At 46.3% G+C, this 19,232-nt stretch overlaps 1 protein-coding gene across 6 annotated transcripts in view; it reads left to right on the top strand.

Moving 5' to 3' along the window:
- LOC140427083 (teneurin-2-like) overlaps nucleotides 1-19,232 on the top strand; it is a 3,867,843-nt gene that overhangs the window by 3,604,510 nt on the left and 244,101 nt on the right. For all 6 annotated transcript variants that reach the window (XM_072512582.1, XM_072512581.1, XM_072512584.1 and 3 more), the window contains one exon: nucleotides 9,445-9,561. In XM_072512582.1, the coding sequence (XP_072368683.1) occupies nucleotides 9,445-9,561 (117 nt within the window). The remainder of the gene's footprint in view (nucleotides 1-9,444; nucleotides 9,562-19,232) is intronic.

The following is a 19,232-nucleotide window of genomic DNA, read 5'->3' as shown; positions in this document are numbered from 1 at the left end:
TTCCTGAATTTAAAGCTCTTGGGGACCCCTTATGATGATACTGTGTGAGCAACTAGACACTAAACTAGATGCAAGCTAATTTCGCCCTAAGATAGCAAATAGCAGCAACTATCTGTGAGTAATTTGTTTATGTTTTGTTTTCTTAATTGGTCTCTTTCCATCAACGTTCATTTTATTTGAAGAAAATTACAGCACAAGTAGGGTAATGGAGGAATGTAACCTCTTCAACTTTATCTGGACGGTGACTGCACTTAGCATTCACCGTTGAACGAGCACAGTGTTTGTGAGGTCCCATTTTATTTTGTGCTTAAAACTAATATTCTGAGAGCCCATAATTTTGCCTGATTACAGAAGAGCAGCAGTGAAAAAGGATCAAAAGCAGCGATGAAAGAAGCATGTTTTTTTTATTCGGGATGTGGGCGTCACTGGTTATGCCTGCATGTATTGCCCATCCTTCGTTCCCCTTCAGAAGGTGGTGGTGAGTTGCCTTCTTGAACCGCTGCAGTCCTTGAGGTGTAGGTACACCCACTGTACTGTTAGGGAGGGAGTTCCAGAATGTTGTCCGACCAACAGTGAAGCAAGGGCGATATAGTTCCAAGTCTTTATCTTTATTATTATTAGTGTCACAAATAGGCTTACATTAACACTGCATTGAAGTTACTGTGAAAAACCCCTAGTCGCCACACTCCGACACCTGTTTGGTACACTGAGAGACGATTCTGAATGTCCAATTCACCTAACAGCACGTCTTTCAGGAGACGAGGGAGGAAACCGGAGCACCCGGAGGAAACTCACGCAGACACGGGGAGAACCTGCGCACTCTGCACAGACAGTGATCCAAGCCGGGAATCGAACCTGGGTCCCTGGCGCTGTGAAGCAACAGTGCTAACCACTGTGCTTCCGTGCCGAAGTCAGGGTGGTGAGTTTATATTTAAGACTTTAAAATGCCACTGTCTGACCAAAGATAATGCGCAATAATCCAGTGTGATTAACAAACTAATTCAGCTTCACAGTTCCGGATCATCGTACCATCTGAAGCACTCAGTTCAATTGCTCGCTAGTGATCCATTCCTGTCCCTCCCTGTATCCGACATGGAGTTTACGTGATACGCGACTGTCCATATCATGCAGTGAAATCAAAATCGAGAGCATGCCATTTCAAATCACATGATACACCAGCACATCAATACTAGTTTGTAACTTCCCTTCCTCACTGGAGAAAATGAGCAAATTATACTATAGGTACAGGCCTATATCCACCACAAATTCCAGCAATGTGCATTATACAGGACTTCAGACTTGAGCGTACATCGCGGACAGAAGACACGTCAATATTGAGCTAGAATTGTTCATCTTCCCTTTTAAGGTTCTTGTCAATTCATTTGAACGCTCCAATGGGTGACTGCCCCTCTCACGCATCACCAAGTCTCATCATCACCAAAAGCAAAGTGCAGCCATCCAGGAGGCACGCAAGATAAAGGTTTAATTAAATTTATTTTGACTCAAAAGTAAAGTTGCACCCGCGGCATACAACACAAGTGTCCCAGCCCGGGACTAACAGAACTAAACGGTCCGGATCCGGGACGGTATTGAAAGTGCTCGATAACGAGTCCCAGCTGGACAGACCTCCACCCGTTACCATGAGAACACATACACCACGAGCCCCAGTGGGAGATCGATGAGTGATCCCTCATGGTACCCGTGAGAGATAGCGCACAAAGGAACAAGAAACAAAGTAACAAAGATTTGTAGCTGAATATGAACAAGCGAAGATGGCAGCTGAAAATCACAGAGAGTAACTCAATTTTGGGATTCAAATGACTAACAAATGGGTTTGGAGTCTAAAGCTGCCGACTGAACTGCCAGTGAAATAGCCGTTCACTATTTCTATTACTCGCCGAGAAACACCCCGCTAAACAAGCCCAAAATATGACTTTTTTCCCGTTAAATCGCGCCCAAAGTATTATATGGTGGATGTATTATGCTGTCAAACTCGAGTTCTGAACCTGGACAAGTCGAGCGTGGGATTTGACCATGTGAGTCTTTGTCCAGTCAGCCCTCAAATAGAAAACACAAATGAATCCTGGTCAGAGAACCCACCCTTTAACCAGGGATTTTAATTGAGATCAACCAAGAGTAGAGACCAACCTTCAATAAGAGTTTTCAGAAGATATTACAAGTTTTCACTTACTACACATAGAATCCCTGCAGTGCAGAAGGAGGCCATTCAACCCATTATGTCTGCCCCACCAAGTCTGCACCGACCCCCTGTAAGAGCGCCCTACTTCCCCCACCCTATACCAGTAACCCAACCTAACCTGTGCACCTTTGGTCTGTGGGAAGAAACTGGAACACCCAGAGGAAACCCGTGCTGACACTGGTAAACATGCAAACTCCACACAGAGAGTCACCCGAGGCTGGAATTGAACCGGGTCTTTGGCACTGTGAGGGTGCAGTGCTAGCCACTGTGCCACCGTGCTGCCAGCTTATATTGATTGCCAACTGGAACACGTAAAATACCTGCCTGGTGAAGAGCTCATTGATGACCTCCCTGCACATTGTACTTTGCTTTTGAACTCAAACCAGGACTTAACTAGAGAGAGGTTGGAGCTTGGGTCAGGGATTTACACGATGACCCTTCGAGATCCAGCTTTCAGCAAAGGATTGAAGCCCAGGTCCATCTGGACGAGGATTCCTTGTCCTGTCGATTGCCCTAAGTAGGGGCCTAATGCCTCTCCTGCAGTTAGGGTGCTGCTGCTTGACAGCTTTCTTGGAAATGAGTGTCTGAAGTTGCAGGAGCAAAAAAACCCCGCAGGAAGTGAAAAGCTTCCAGTCTGTCATAAAGTAAAATTTACATTGTGAAATGGCACAATTACTCACCCATAGTGTTTTCAATTATTACCTCATTTCTGACACCGCGATTATAAAATGATGGACTATCCAGCCTTTTACTCCAAGGAATTCATTACTGCTCAAATGTCCTCTTCTCCCAAATTAACTTTTTATGAGTAGAGCTAACTAATCATTTCTAAGCAGGGTGTTTGGTTATTTTACCCGTTGAAATATGCACTTCTTCAAAACGAGTGCAAAAGAGCACCATGATTCTCAACGTGGCTGTTAATTATTTCCTTTGGGTGCTGAGAGCAGAAAGGTGTAAATATAGAGGTTCCAAAATTATACTTGCAGTTGTCACTTCTGGATTTAACTAATTTTGCCTTTTAATTACCTGAACATTGCGAGGTATGAACCCATGTAGAGTTCACTGCCAGTGTCTCTGAACCATGGTGAGCAGTTCCTTTATTAAAAATCTTTTATTGTGACACTTCATTTTTTTTTTTTACGAGCGTTTTGTTTAATAAGTTAAATGAATTGGTCCTGCGCCTTGGACAGAGCCAATGTGTGTATATATTATGAAAATAATTCCTGTCAGAAATCTGGTTCAAATATGGGACAGCTGTACCATTACCCGACTCCAATCCTAGCTCTCAAATCTTACAGATTCAAGAACCATGAGCATCCTTGTCTCCATTGCCAGGACCCATTTCAGTAAGGCCCCAATTTATGACCATCTTCATTTTGTTTGCGGGGGGTTTATCCTGGGCGTATGAGAGCTGTGGAGGGGAAGGTAAATGCTTTGGAGACAATAGTGTATAAGGGGAAGAGAAGAGACACTGGAAGCTAAATTCGATACACCCCCAAAAGCAGATACATGGATCAGAATGCGTGATTAACCTGTGACTGTTGCTTCTGAAGCGGGCATAATGCCACATGCCAACTTCATTAACACGGTTGAAGCAAGCTGGCAGTGCGAACCACACAATGCAACATCAGTAGGGCACCCACAATTGTGAGAGATTTGCACCAGTTAAAGCTAGCCAGCGCCACATCGGTTTAAAGGGGAGGTGCATTGTGGCTGGAGCAGATGCTAGAAGTCATTCTGCATTTTGGTTAGCACTGCTGCCTCACAGCGCCGGGGACCTGGGTTTGATGCTGGATTGAGTGACTGTGTGGAGTTTCCGTGTTCTCCCCGTGTCTGCGTAAGTTTCTTCCGGGCGCTCCGGTTTCCTCCCACAGTTCAAAGACGTGCAGGTTAGGTGGATTGGCTATGGTAAATTGCCCCTTATTGTCCAAAGATGTGTGGGTTGGGGGGGTGGGTGGGGGGCGGGGGGGGGGGGGGGGGGGGGGTTTCAGGGACAGGGCGGCGGAGTGGGCCTAGGTAGGGTGCTCTTGTTACAGTAGGTGCAGACCCGATGGGCCAAATGGCCTCCTTCTGCACTGTAGGGATTCTATGTACTGGTTCTGACCTGAGAATTGCAGCAGCACGGCACAACATAGGAGAGTATGAGGAGAGGCAGTGTCTACATGGGAAATTAACCTGTCATCTTCTCTCAGGATGATAGCATTCATCCCCCCACCACTGCCAATCTTGTGATTGCCGAACAACCAGCCAGGCAAGCTTGCTGCTGTCCATGCCAAGGTGGCACAGTCCGAAGTCCCTCACCTTCCAGGAACAGATCTTTTCACCGTCATCTATTGCAAGGGGAATGGAATACAAAAGTAGGGAGGTTGTGCTACAGTCATACAGGGCATTGGAGAGACCGCATCTGGAGCACTCTGTGCAGTTTCGGTCTCTTTACTTGAGAAAGAATATAATTCCATCAGAAGCAGTTCAGAGAAAGTTCTCTCCTCTGATTCCTGAAAGGGGGGTTATCTTACGGTGAAAGCTTGGGTACTCTGGGCCTGTATCCATTGTAGCTTAGAAGAATGAGATGTGATCTTGATGAAACATATAACATCCTGAGGGGACTTCATGAGATGGATGCTGAAAAGATGTTTCCTCTTGTGGGAGAGACTAGAACTAGGGGGATACAGTTTAAATATAGCTGGTCTCCCATTTTGAGACGGAGACGAGGAGAATGTTTTTCTCTCAGGGTTGTTAGCCTGTAGAATTTTCTTCCCCCAGAGAACAGTGGAAAGTGGGTCATTAAATATACTGAAGCCAGAATTGGATAGATTCTTCATTGACAAGGGAGTCAAAGGTTACTGGGGGTAGACAGGAAAGGAGAGTTAAGGCCACAATAAGATCAGTAATGATCATATGATTAGTATTATTATGAAATAGCGCAGCAGACTCAAAGGGCTGAAAGGCCTACGCTTGCTCATAATTTGTATGTTTGTACGTATGCGGGGCGGCACAGTGGCGCAGTAGGTAGCAGTGCTGCCTCATGGCGCCAAGGAGCCGGGTTCGATCCCGGCCCCGGGTCACTGTGTAGAGTTTGCAATATTCCCCCCGTATCTCACACCACAACCCAAAAATATGCAGGGTAGGTGGATTGGCCATGCTCAACTGCCCCTTAATTGGCAAAATTTTAAAAACATTCTTTTTAAAAATGTTTATACGTTTGTTCAGATTCTGTAGCCTCTCCCATTGAAAGTCAGTGATATTCCACCAAGCCAGCTGCAACCACTGTGTAGGAATACCTGGACTGGCAAAGGTGCACTGAACACAGGCACAAGAGAATGCACAAACCATTTGGTTGAGAATGTTTATTTTGTGGTGGCTTCTATTTTTGCATTGTGGCTCAGTGGATGCATGTGCCAGAGGGAAGACTGGGTGTGGTACTGTTGGTTAATGGGGAACTGGGGTTACGTTCACTGGTATCATACTCGATGAGTTGTTCACAGACAGCCTGGCCAGAAAGGGGCTGCCTAGGTTGTCTCTTCTTCCCCCTCTTCCCCTTCCTCCTGCTCCTCAGCTGCTCGCCATCAAGCCAGTGGCAATGACGGTGCTGTCATGACGGCGATGTTACTCAGGGTGCCGCCAAACACCGCTAATCTTGACACCCACTCAGACAAGTATGACACGTCACCTCCAGGGCTATCCAGACAGTGGATACATTGTTGCAGCTCACCAATGGTCAGGTAGACCACATTTCACTGGACAGCGAAACTTTCATTGCTTGAACCCTGTGCATGAGTCACCCACAGGGGTCATCAGTCAATAGCCCGTGTTAACCAGAAGTCACTCTTTGGTTTGTCTTGGCGGGTCAAACACAGAATGAAGGCATCTCGACTCATGCCGGGGTATCAGGCATTACTCTGCATGATTTGCTGCTTATGGTTGAACATCGACTGGACATTCAGGAAGTGGAATTCCTTTCAGCTAGCGTACATCAGGAATTAACATCTGGTGCCCGCAAAGGAAACCTGTAATCGTCACAAAGCTGCATGCCCCCTGCCGCATTCTGGCAAGAGAGAATGAAAATGTAGGATGTAGCTAGCTCTCTTTGAACAGATAGCATAAGTGGCCTCCCTTATACAACAATGGCCACAAATTGCGAGATGGTGAAAATACCTCTAGCTCCAGCTTGGAAGGAGCCCAATGCACAGATGTTTGTGGCCACAGACACCTTTACAGCCAGTGACCAATGTCGTCCTCACCCTGAGGTTGCAATTGTCGCTGTGGCGAGTATCAGATTTACGGAGGTTCAGATAGGCAAATTGCTTCCGGAGCACCCTTGGTGGATGTGGCTCCCTGCTGAGAGTCCATCTCCTATCTGTCTCCTCCTCTTCTAGCAGTTTGTCTTGTTTTATTTTGCCTCTGTTCATTCTCCAAGTCATGCAACCATTCCAAGGGGAATACCGACTGGGATATGCCTGGGAGCAACTGGTTGTGCAGAAGCCTTGGGCTGGTGTTTTACGGGGCTCCAAGGAGTGTGGGAGATGCAGAAAGCCTGAAACATCAGGTGGGGGGGGGGGGGGGAGCGGGGAAGTGCCCTCTACGTTCCCAGCCCCGTTGACATTTTATCAACGATAGAAAAGATGGCAGTTGGCTCTCTAACTTGAAGACCAATTAAGACTCATAAGACCAATTAATGGCTACTTAAGGGCCTCTTCCTTCCACCACTCTGTCAAGTGGGGAGACAGGAAAACCTAATAGCCTCTCCGGAGGCTTGGCAGGGAGGGCCCTCCTGGTCAAACACTCTACAGCCCCCAATGGAGGAGCCATGTGTGAGCAGAGGGAGCATCGGTCTGGTCCCCAATCTGGATAATCACTGGTTCGCCCCGGGAAGTATGGTTGGGGGGTTCCGGATATGGTGGAGAGCAGGTATTGAGAGGATGGGGGATACATTTATAGAGGGAAGCTTTCCGAGTATGAGGGCGCTGGAGAAGAAGTTTGGGTTGGCGAGGGAAATGAATTCAGGTATCTGCAGGTGTGGGACCCTCACAGCTAATTACTTGGTGCATGTAAAATCTGGTTGGGGCTTCCAGAACTGGCCAAGGCCAAGGCCTGGTTACCCCCAACTCTGTCCAGTGGATGTGGCCACATTCACCCCAAAAACAATTTCAGTACCTGTCAGCCTGTGAACTTTAACAACTTTAAAGAACTCCAGAAAGTTCCAAAAACTTACATGACAGTAGTGACAGCCAAACAACCTGAATGTAATTGATGGTCCCTTTAAAGGCTGTGGTGTCCTTCCTTCTGTTGAACACATGCTTAACTGTGTATGAGTAGGAGACAAAGTTAGCTGGAGTACTGAGCTCGAAAATGATGTCAAATCAACATTACAGGCTGATTGACGTTATGATCTGCCTACTCTGCATATGCCTGGCTCTCACGGCCTTCACCAATATGGCACCTTGCACCTGAAGTGTGTACACACCTTAGATTACATTTTGAACATCTAAGGCTACCCATAGTGTCCAAACAATGGGAACTCTGGCCAGAATTCTGCTGGCATTAAGTAGACAGTGGTGCTGCATCATGTGTGTCTTGGGAGAGGAGGAGAGACACTAAGAAGACAATGAGGCCAGTGGGTGAGAGTTAGACAAGCGCAGCAGGGGGCTCTGGCCGTGAACTCTCACTAGTCAGGAAGGGGGAGGTGGAAGGCAATCATGGTGGCAGTGTAGGGGGTGGGGAAGGAGTGAATTCTGAGCCAGGGAAGGCCCTCGGTTTCATTGTGAGGGTCAGAGGAACATTGTTTTTAAAATTTGCCTTGTTGGGTCCTTTGTGGTGGATTTTTGTGGTGAGGCTTAAACCAAGGTACCAATTTGCAAAGATAAAAATAATGTCAAAGTCTGATTGGTGACGTCAGGCACTGACGCTTAAATCTCAGTGAGGCCCTCACCCATACGCCTGCTTCACCCATTCTCCAAGATAGCAATCCCTGAAACAGTGCTTCATGTCTGCTTCACACTATATGACAAACTGATATTCGCATGACAACAAAAAAAACTTGCATTTAAACAGCAATGCAGTAAAATAACACAGGATAATTATCATACAAAATTTGACACTGAACCACATAAGGAGACATTAGGTCAAGGAGATAGGTCTCAAGGGTGGGTCTGACTGAAAGAAAGGGAGGGTTTAGGAAGAATTCCAGAGCTTAGTGTCTCAGCAGCTAAAGGAACAGTTGTCAATGGTGGAGCAATTAAAATCAAGGATATGCATTGCTCCAGTTTGACTCTCATATCTATCAAAATCAGAATCCATTATTTTGCCCCACCCTTCAGGTTGGCTCTCGTTTTCCAACAAAGCATAGATAGAAGTCCAACTTCTTGCACAGTCGCTCCCTTGTCTTGCATCGCACTTTTGACCGATTCCCGCATTTGTCACAATATCGCAGACTGGCTCCAAGGTCACACACTATAGCTTAAGGCTGACCCATTGTCTACTGCTCAGTTCCTTGACCTGCAGTGCCTTGCTTTGGTGCTGCGGCTGATAAGAGTTGCATCTATTAACCAGTGATGAAACTCTAAGGTTTTCACTTCTGCCGATGAAGAGTAAAATATTTTGTGAGCAGCGACGTTTTTGACGATGAAAACTTCTGGATCTCATCACCTCTCAGCCCAGTGCGAATCCCAATTTTAGTTCGTAGTTCAAATCTTACGGAGCCCCAAGTCAGGCCCTCATGAACAATAAACAGGGTCACCATATGCAAGTATGGCACAGTGGCACAGCGGTTAGCACTGCTGCCTCACAGCACCAGGCACCCGGTTCGATTACGGCCTTGGGTGACCCTGTGGGCTTTGCACATTCACTCTGTGTCTGAGTGGGTTTCCTCCGGGTGCCAACCTCCCCCCTCCCTGCCCCCGGTTTCCTCCCACAGTGCAAAGATGTGCAGGTTAGGTGGATTGGCCATGCTAAAACTGCCCCTTAGTGTCCAAAGATGTGCAGGTGAATTTGGGTAGCGGGGATTGGGAGGGGGCCTAGGTAGGGTGCTCTTTCGGAGGCTAGGTGCGGATTCAATGGGCCGAATGGCCTCTTTCTGCACTGTAGGGACTCTATGGAATGCTGCTTTCACAGCACATTTATTGACAGATAATCAACAGTTCATTACTATGAAATAGCACGGTGATTCTATATTAGACATATATTTTACACACCACCTAAATATTAATGAGCACTTTTAATATTTTTCCCTCCCTTCCCTATTTAAGCAATGCACCTCCTTGGTCTGAACTGGCAGCTTCAACCGGCTGAAGGACAGATGTTTAAAAATGGAGTCAGAACAGGAGGCCCGAGTGATGTAACAATAGCGCCATCTGGTGGTCGAGGTAATAATACATATTTAGTGTGTGTTGTACTGTGAGACACAACTGTGCAATGCCTCAGTTCCCACGTGTAGCTTTTGGCACAATGAAAAATTACTAGTTTTTATTTCCCTTTAGGAAAATAATACCATCCTCCCCTTCATGTACCCTCCACCCCCCTCGCTCCCCTTCCTTTGGGCACACATTTGCACCTCCCCATTCCCAGTTTGCACACACGCTGTGTGCCTTAGCCATGTTCCAACTGTGTTCAGGTGCAAGTGGGTTTGGTGGTGGCTTGCCGATCTTTGAATGTCGTACTTTTTCACTTGCTCCGTTGCCCATCTCTTTCTTCAGGCTGACGCCGTCCGACTAATGTTTTTTTTTGTTTATATGTCTGTGATCTTTATACCAGTTGCAGGTGCAGCGATCAATTATGAAATGGAAGAGTGAGGAGAATTACAGGGGATTATACATGCAGTGCGACCGAAGTGCGGTACTTTCCACTACTTGGAATGAGGAGAGGAGAACACTGTCCCTTTTTCATTGGAAAGGAACAGCATTAGTCACATCAGAGCAGCACCATCACAGCCAGAGCTACCATTCAAGCTTTCGCTCTGTGCACACTGGTGTCCCCCCCCCCCCCTCACACACCCAACCCCCTCTTAACACAAATTAAAATGTAAAACCAATAAATGGAGATTTTGTGGCTCTGCCTGAAAACATCACAGCCCTCTGTTGTCAGCAACCTCTTATTTATTCATGTATTTGTTTTAGCTGTTCTAAATATTTCTGTTAAAATCCTAATAAACCAGTTACTCGTGCAGCTGGCGACTGTGTAGCCAGGAAAGAGCGGAAATTGTGTTCCATTAAACATATAATTATCTGCGATCTGTTCTAACATTTTATACTCCACACAAGAACAGGCTTAATTAAATGTTTTTGGTTGTAGAAAATCAGGGAAAACTGTTAAGCCTCGCGCTGTATTTAACCCCTTCCTTTCCTGCTGCACCGAGAGTTTTGTTTTAAATTGGCTTTTTTTTTTGCTCAGGTATTGTTTCCTTCCCTGCTGCTGGTTGGGCAAGTCAGCTGACCCCCATTAGACCTTTTCAGATGTCCTCTTTCAAGGACAATTATCTTGGGGAACTAAAAATGAAGTAGAAATGGTACCTAACAAGCGTAATTCAATATTGTTCTTTGCCTGAAGACAAAAGCAAAATTGCCGCAGACGCTGGAATTTGAAACAAAAACAGAAAATGCTGGAAGATCGCAGCAGGTCTGACAGCATCAATGGAGAGAGACAACAGAGCTAACGTTTCGAGTCTGTTTGAAAGATTAGCTCTGTTTTCTCTGTGTTGCCCTATTACGTATTTCCTTTTCATGTATGATCTGTTTGAGCTGCTCGCAGAAAAATACTTTTCACTGTACCTCGGTACACGCGACAATAAACAAATTCAACCCAATCCAATCTCTCCACAGATGCTGTCAGTCCTGCTGAGATTTTCCAGCATTTTCTGTTATTCTTTGCCTTGGTGGATATCGTGGTGAACCATTTCTATTAAGCAGTCCCAGTGAGAAATGGCCACTTTAGAGTGAACCTTTTGAGGGTGGGGGAGGCAAGTGGGGGACGGGGGGACGGGGGTGGGGGGGGGAGGACGGGGGGACGGACGGACAGGGGGGGGGGGGGGTGGGGGGGGGGCGGTAGAGTCAGGTCTGTCAACTCTGAAAGCAGATCCAAGGCTGATTACGGGGACAGGTCAACGCTGAGCAAACTGGTTAGATGGCCTGCCTCGGTTATCTGGGACACTCTCACCGTTGTTTTTCAAAGCTGTTTGGCCCTCATACCCTGCCGCCACCATGCCATCTTGTGCCACCCCACCTACCTCCCCTTGCCCGCAAACCCGCATGCGACCTTCATAGCAACTCATCCGCCATGGGTAGACATCAAGAGCCATGTGGAGATGAAAATTAATCTGCCAACAATCTAATACAGCTTTCACTTGACCAATTCAAGAAACCCAATCTGCTCAAGTGGTTATTGTATTTTGAAAACAAATAAAGTATTTTTCGGATCCCACATCAAAAACAGCTAATCTATTAATATAAAAGCAAACTCGTGGTAGCACAGTGGTTAGTGCTATTGCTTCACAGTGCCAGGGTCCCAGGTTCGATTCCCGGCTTGGGTCATTGTCTGTGCGGAGTCTGCACGTTCTCCTCGTGTCTGTGTGAGTTTCCTCCGGGTGCTCCGGTTTCCTCCCACAAGTCCCAAAAGACGTGCTGTTAGGTAATTTGGACATTCTGAATTCTCCCTCAGTGTACCCGAACAGGCGCTGGAGTGTGGCAACTAGGGACTTTTCACAGTAAATTCATTGCAGTTTTAATGTAAGCCTACTTATGACAATAATAATAAAGATTAAAATCCATTAATTATTCCCTTTAAACTGTCAATTAAACTGTGAACTCAGAATCCCCTGCAGAGATAGTTGTAGCTTTTGAAACTCAGCCAAGCATTCATAATAACATGATAATATGGAGATATCAAGAAAGTATTCTATTTAAACTGCAAGAGATGATGCTACTGTTATTTTTCTAATCTATACCAGATGGTTGTCAATCCCAATCAGTCCACCCTAGTTTTTTTTTTAACTTCCACTGACAGCTTCAGCCTATTATTTTCATGTTTAAAGAGGGAGAGGGTATTTAACATCCCTCCGATCGTGACACTTAAACAGACTTTATCCACCCTACAAGAGCACTTAGCTCTACTCCATCAGTTTGTGATGCTGCGTGCTAAGACCCTTGCAACTGCTAAAATAGGGTCCATTTGGACTCATGCTCAACTCTCTCCATGGCCTCACTCCTCCTTGCTTCTCTCTAACCTCTTCCGGCCTGGTCAACCCAGGCTCTGCATTCTTCAAGCTCTGGTCCCTTGTCCATCCCCCACAATCAGCAGCCATGTATTCAACTGTCTAAGCAATTCTAAGCTCTGCGATTCCCTCCCAACACTTCTCTGCCTCTCTTTCCTCTTTTGAAACAGTTTTTTAAGATCAGCCTTCACCTGTCCTAATGTCCCCTCCATTACCTGAGTTCCAATTCTAGTTGGGCTGTGCTGCTGTGAAGCACCACAGGAGGTTTTGCTACATATGAATCACCCTGCAGACATGCAGGTTTGTGTTGATTTTGCCCCAATTTGTCCTCAGCTCAATCCTACCACCAGACTTTAGCTCCATTGTTCACAACAGTCCTTGTCTCAGAGCTTCATTTGAACTCCTGAGGGCTGAAACCAGTTGGACTGCCTACGGCAGCCCACACATGGAGATGAATGAAGTTACAGCTGACTGGCTGGCTGATTCATTTTGGTGTGTGAATCATTCATTGATTATTTTGATCCTTCATTTCTGAGCAACCTTCTAAATGACGTCCTCCTGTCCATATTAAAGAATAACTGGTTTGCCAATGAGTTTGCATAAAGAAGTCAGTCATTCTTAAAAGGTGAGCAACGTGGGACGGTCTCCCTCTGTCACTGGCGGGCCGGGTACAGGCGGTTAAAATGAATGTGTTGCCGCGATTCTTGTTTATTTTCCAATGCCTGCCGATTTTCCTGCCAAAGGCATTGTTTTAGAGAAATTGAGGGGATGATTACCTCGTTCGTATGGGGAGGGAAGGTGGCCAGAATTAGAAAGGTGCTACTACAGAGAGGAAGGCAGGCAGGGGGTGTGGGTCTTCCAAACCTGATGCAATATTTCTGGGCGGTGAATGTGGAGAAGGTACGGAGCTGGGTCAGAGGGGCTGACTCCCAATGGGTCAGAATGGAGGAGAGTTTCTGTAGGGGGCCGGGATTGAAGGCGCTAGTGACAGCGCCGCTCTCGATGGCCCCGGGGAAATACTCAGGGAGTCCAGTAGTAATAGCTTTATTGAGAATTTGGAGGCAGTTTTGCCCGCACTTCAGGTTGGGGGCAGGGTCAAGGGAAATGCCGATTCGGGAGAACCATAGATTTGAGCCAGGGAAGTGGGATGGAAATTTTTGGAGATGGGAGGAGAAAGGAATTAGGACACTAAAAGATTTGTTTCTTGGGGGGTCGGTTTACAGGATTCAAGGAGCTGGGAGCTATGTATGGGCTGGAGCAGGGGGGAAATATTTAGATACATGCAGGTTCGAGACTTTGCCAGAAAGGAGTTACAGAGCTTCCCATTCGAGCTGGCTTACACATTGCTGGAGGAGGTGCTGATGACAGGGGGACTGGAGAAGGGGGCAATGTCAGCGGTTTGCGGGGCTTTTTTGGAAGAGAAGGCCCCGCTGGAAGGGATCAAGGCAAAGTGGAAGAGTTGGGAGAGGGTATGGAGGAGAGGCTCTGGTACGAGGTGCTCCGGAGGGTGAACGTCTCCACCTCGTGTGCGAGGTTGGGGCTGATACAGCTGAAGGTGGTATATAGAGCACACCGTACAAGGGCGAGGATGAGCCAGCTCTTTGAGGGGGTAGAAGATGTGTGTGAACGTTGCGGGAGGGGCCCCGCAAACCACGTTCATATGTTTTGGTCCTGTCCAAAGCTGGAGGATTACTGGAAGGATATTTGTAGGGTAATCTCTAAAGTGGTGCACGTGAAACTGGATCCGGGCCCCCGGGAGGCCATATTTTGGGTGTCGGACCAGCCGGGGTTGGAAATGGGTGCGGAGGCAGATGTTGTAGCATTCACCTCGTTGATCGCTCAAAGGTGGATCCTGTTAGGGTGGAGATCAACCTCTCCACCCTGTGCCCTGGCGTGTCAGGGGGACCTGCTGGAATTCGTGACTCTTGAGAAGGTCAAATTTGAACTGAGAGGAAGGATGGAGGGGTTCTACAATTCATGGACGTTATTCATTTTGCACTTTCGAGAATTGGATCACATCGAACATTAGGAAGGGGTGCAGGGAGGTTTGGGGGGGAGAGGGATTGTTTGTGTTAATGGCGACTATGGGTGATTCCTGAATCCTTTTTGTCATTTGCTTATGTTAACATGCGGGCTAATGTTTGGGGGTTTGGTGGGAGGATGGGATCGTTGTTATTGATATGGGGACTGACATTACATTTGTTACTGATAATTGTTTATTGTTGGGTATAAATTTGGGAGAAAATGTGGAAAAGGAGGAGAATGAAAACATTTTTTTTTTAAATTCTTAGATGGTGAGGATAACGATGCAAGGCGGGGAACTAAATATTAGTTTCAGAAGCGTGTAGACAAATTAGATGCATACAAAAAAGGAAACCTCGAGGTAGGACACAACCAGAGGACATAGATGTAAAATAATTAGCACAAGAACCAGACGAGAGAAGAGGAGAAATGCTACTATGATCTGGAATGCTTTGCCTGAAAGGGTGGTGGATTCACAACTTCCAAAAGGGAATTGGATGAATGCTTGAAAAATAAAGCAATTCCAAGGCTACAAGAAATGAGCTCTTTCAAAGAGCTAGCAGAAGCACAATGGGCCAATGGTCTCCTTTTGCACTGTTATGATTCTATGAAGACGAAACGACAATGCAACTGTTTCTTTCTTCATTCAAGTGCGTTACTGAAAGTTGATTGGCAATGCCACAGGGGTGATACAGGAAGCTGTCAGGGTAGTTTCTGCTGTTGAGGGCTTTCCTGGAGTCTTGTGCTGAGGGCAGTAGTGAGGTTTGACCTTGGGCTGGTAGCGGTTGTCTAATGACTGCCATCGACAGCTGTCGACACAGCAGTAGCTGCTTTCCTACTGCACGTGACCTGTTCTAGTGCCCACGGCGACTGGCTGCAGGTCTTCTGCAGCTGGTGGCAGCCCCAGAGTATATTGATTGTTAAGGGCAGCAGCCAAGAAGACTCGATTTTTAAAAAAACAGGTCTTTCTGCCTGCTGATCTTAACGAATCCTGCAGGTTTATTTTGGGGTTGGCACTGACTGCACACAAACCTGACCATCAGGTGCCGATGGCACTGGCCTACACTCAAGCAGTTTGTGGTATGCTAGAAGTGTATTAGGTTGCACACCTCTTTCCCCCAGCAACCTCAGCTCTCACTGAAGGAAGCTTATTAAGATAGCATGCTGAGGAAGCACAAGTTGCAGAGGATTTTACCTTCCAACAAAGCCATTAGCAGCATGACAAGCTTGCTTCAAAGTTAAATGCAAAATACTGCAGATGCTGGAAATCTGAAGTAAAATCAGAAAATGCTGGAAATACTTTCAGGTCAGGCAGCATAGGTTGGAGAGCTAACGTTGCAGGACGATGGCCTTGCGCCAGAATTCTTTTTTAAAATAAATTTAGTGTACCCAATTAATTTTTTCCAATTAAGGGGCAATTTAGCGTGGCAATCCGCCTACCCTGCACATCTTTAGATTGTGGGGGCGAAACCCACGCAAGCACGGGAGAATGTGCAAACTCCACACGGACAGTGACGCAGAGCCGGGATCGAACCTGCAACCTCAGCGCCGTGAGGCAGCAGGGCTAGCCACTGCGCCACCGTGCTGCCCCTTGGTGCCAGAATTCTGATTAAGAACGATCAAGCTGAAGTGTTAAATCTTTTTCCTTCTGAACAGTGTCATTTGTTTTATTTTTTTCCCCCCACATTGTTCCTCAATTTGAATTTCAACCCACCCTTGTGCTTCAGAGGTGTGATCCTGTGACTGGTGCAAACAGCACACCCTCCATTCCATTTTCAACAACTGAATTTCTGCTTGAGCTCTTGCTGCCAAACAACATTTTCATTAGCCTTCAATCCGTAAGGAAAACTCGTGTTCGGGGGTCAATAGTGTGACAGGTGACTCTCTTTCAATAACCCAGTATTCTGGCCTCTTATGTGAAAGTGCCTCTAACCAATCACATGGGGGCGGGGAACTTCCTCTGGGTCAACCCAGCAAGGCAAAGCATGGTATCTTTGCCAGCTTTTGCTCAAACAGTAAAATGTCACAACCGTTTATCGTTCTGTGAATTAAATGATGCGCCTCAATTATAATTTTAGCAAAATGAAAGAAAAAAGCTCCCAGTAACTAACAGATGGAAGACAGCATTCACAGTGAGCGTGGTGCCATCCTGAGAGATTGTGTGTGATCACAGCTTCCAAGATGAAAGGGTTAAGTGTGAAATGTTCTGCTTATCTCTCACGGTGTTTCTCTGTCTGTGTATTATATCTCCGAAATATTACCGGACACATTGATTTGTTTGCATCCTGTTCTTGTACTGTGTGAGATGGAAAGCTGAAGCCCTTATCCAATAATACTGGAGGGTTTTTATCACTGCAGGGAAAGATGCAATGAGATTTGCTGACTCGAAAATATCATTGAGGGCATCACAATGAGCAGGAAGGGGACAAGCTGACAGTTTAGTTCCATCATTTTCTGCCACCCCTTCACTTGTGCTTATCACAATGCTAACTCTACACATGCAATACAAAATGGATACAAGGTGATAATTCACATTTGGTACTGTACAAATCATAGATGTCCAGGTGTCAACTCCTGCCCATTTCGAAAAGTGGGTTTCTTGGTACTACACAGCCTTCACTTGTACGCTGTAAATTGAGTGAATTGCTGCAGAAATGCAGAGCTTGGTAGCTGAGAGCAGGAGCAAACTGCGCTGGTGATGAAGGAATTGGTATTCATTTGCTGAAAGGCCCCCTGTGCTGAAATTTCTCTGGTTCTACTCAATGTCCACAGACAGGCACAGCAGCCTTAATCAGACAACCCATGTACAAGTGGTGTGTGAGTGCCATAGTTGTACCAATCTCAGCCATGCGCGCTGTGCACTTGAGTTCATGAACAACAACTTGCATTTATAGATTACTTTTAACGGAGTAAAATGTCCCAAGGCACTTCACAGGAACATAATCAGACAAAAATTAACGTCACAGCTGCTCTATCCTTTCCCAACACGTCTCACGGAGACCTGAAAGTCTGAAATTGTTCCCGGCAAAACTGGTGCATTTGCAAGATTGACTCGCATATTTCATATGTACCATTCATGCTGCATTTATTGTTAAATTAATCTGTAGCAATTTTCACTTATCCTGGCTGTTCAGAAGTATACTAATAATTTCAGGAATGTTGCAGAATGCTGATCATTTGTGGATAATCAGTGTAGCGTTTTGTGAATAAAAGGGCAGGATTTTACGTGCAACCCGCCGCATGTTTCGGGTGTCAGAGGCGGCCCGACATTTACCAGAAGTGGGATCTTCGGGTCCCATCACTGTCACCGGGGTTCCCCATTGAGTGCAGCCCTCATCGCTGGGAAACCCACGGCGCGGGTGCGCCATCGGCGGGACCGGAAAACCCTGCTGGTATTCCGGCCATTATATTTCACAATTCACTTCAAACAATCCTGATTTACCAGAATTGCCTTTCGAAATGTTGCAAGGGGTGATGGTGGCATAGTACTAATGTCAGTGGACTAGTAATCCCGAGGCCCAGGGAGTTGTGGGTTCAAACCCCACCATGACAGGTGTTGGTGGCTTTTTTTTAATATGTAACCAGTCTCAGATTTTTAACCATGACAACTATCAGCGATTGCTGTAAAAAAAAAACATCTGGTTCACTAATGTCCATTAGGGAAGGAAACCTGCCAACCTTACACGGTCAGGCCTACATGTGATTCCAGGCCCACAGCACTGGTTGACATTCCACTGCCCTCTGAAATGGCCTCGCAAGCTACTCAGTTCAAAGACAATTTGGGATGAGCAACAAATATGACCATAAGACATAGGAGCAGAAGTAGCCCTTCGAGTCAGCTCTATCATTCAATGAGGTCATGGTTGATTTAATATAATCCTCAACTCCACTTTCCCATCTTATCCCCATAACCATTAATTCCGTTACTGATTAAAAATCTGTCCATCTCAAAATCTTCAAAATACTTAACACCACAGTGCCTACAGCTCTCCGCAGTAAAGAATTCCACAGATTCACTACCCTCTGAGAGAAGAAATTACTTCTCATCTGTCTTAAATGGACAACCCCTTACTCTGAGATTAAGCCCTCCGATCCTAGACTCTCCCACAAGAGGAAATATCCTCTCAGCATCTACCCTGTCAAGCCTCCCCTGAGAATCCTATCTGTCTCAATAAGGCTGCCTCTCATTCTTCTAAACTACAGTGAGTACAGGCCCAATCTACTTAACCTCTCCTCATAAGAAAATCCCTCTATAGCTAGGATCAACCAAAGGAACCTTCTCTGGACTGCCTCCAGTGCCTTAGATAAGGGGACGAAAACTGTTCACAGTCTTCCAGGTGTGTTCTAACTAGTGCCTTGTATAGTTTTAGCAGGACTTCCCTATTTTTATATTCCATTCCCTTTGAAATAAAGGCCAACATTCCATTTGCCTTCCTCATTACCTGCTGAGTTCCTGGCCTTTTCAGCAACACAACATCCCGAGAGAAAAAAAGCACTGTTTTAGTTTCTTGACTCCCCCTTCATACCTGATGGCATCGATGTCTTGCTGCCACATAGTTCAATGGCAGTGGCAGCTCCTTTGTGCCGCATTCATGTGCATGAACCAAACAGTCATTGTCACCCAACCCTCACACAACAAAACGATCTGCATCTACATGTCTGTCATGGCGCAAGCAAGTCCCAAAACGGCTTACAGCCAATGAAGACCTTTCTGAAATGCAATGACTGTTATAATGGAGGAGCGTGGGTGGCCATCAGGAAGGTCGACTGCCTCTGGCTGATTTATTCCCCTACCTCTTTATCTGGTAC

The sequence above is a fragment of the Scyliorhinus torazame genome, chromosome 7 (genome assembly GCF_047496885.1).
Source record: "Scyliorhinus torazame isolate Kashiwa2021f chromosome 7, sScyTor2.1, whole genome shotgun sequence".
In the NCBI taxonomy this organism is placed as follows: domain Eukaryota; kingdom Metazoa; phylum Chordata; class Chondrichthyes; order Carcharhiniformes; family Scyliorhinidae; genus Scyliorhinus; species Scyliorhinus torazame.
Note: the sequence above shows the minus strand (reverse complement) of the source record. Positions and strands in the feature narration are given on the sequence as shown.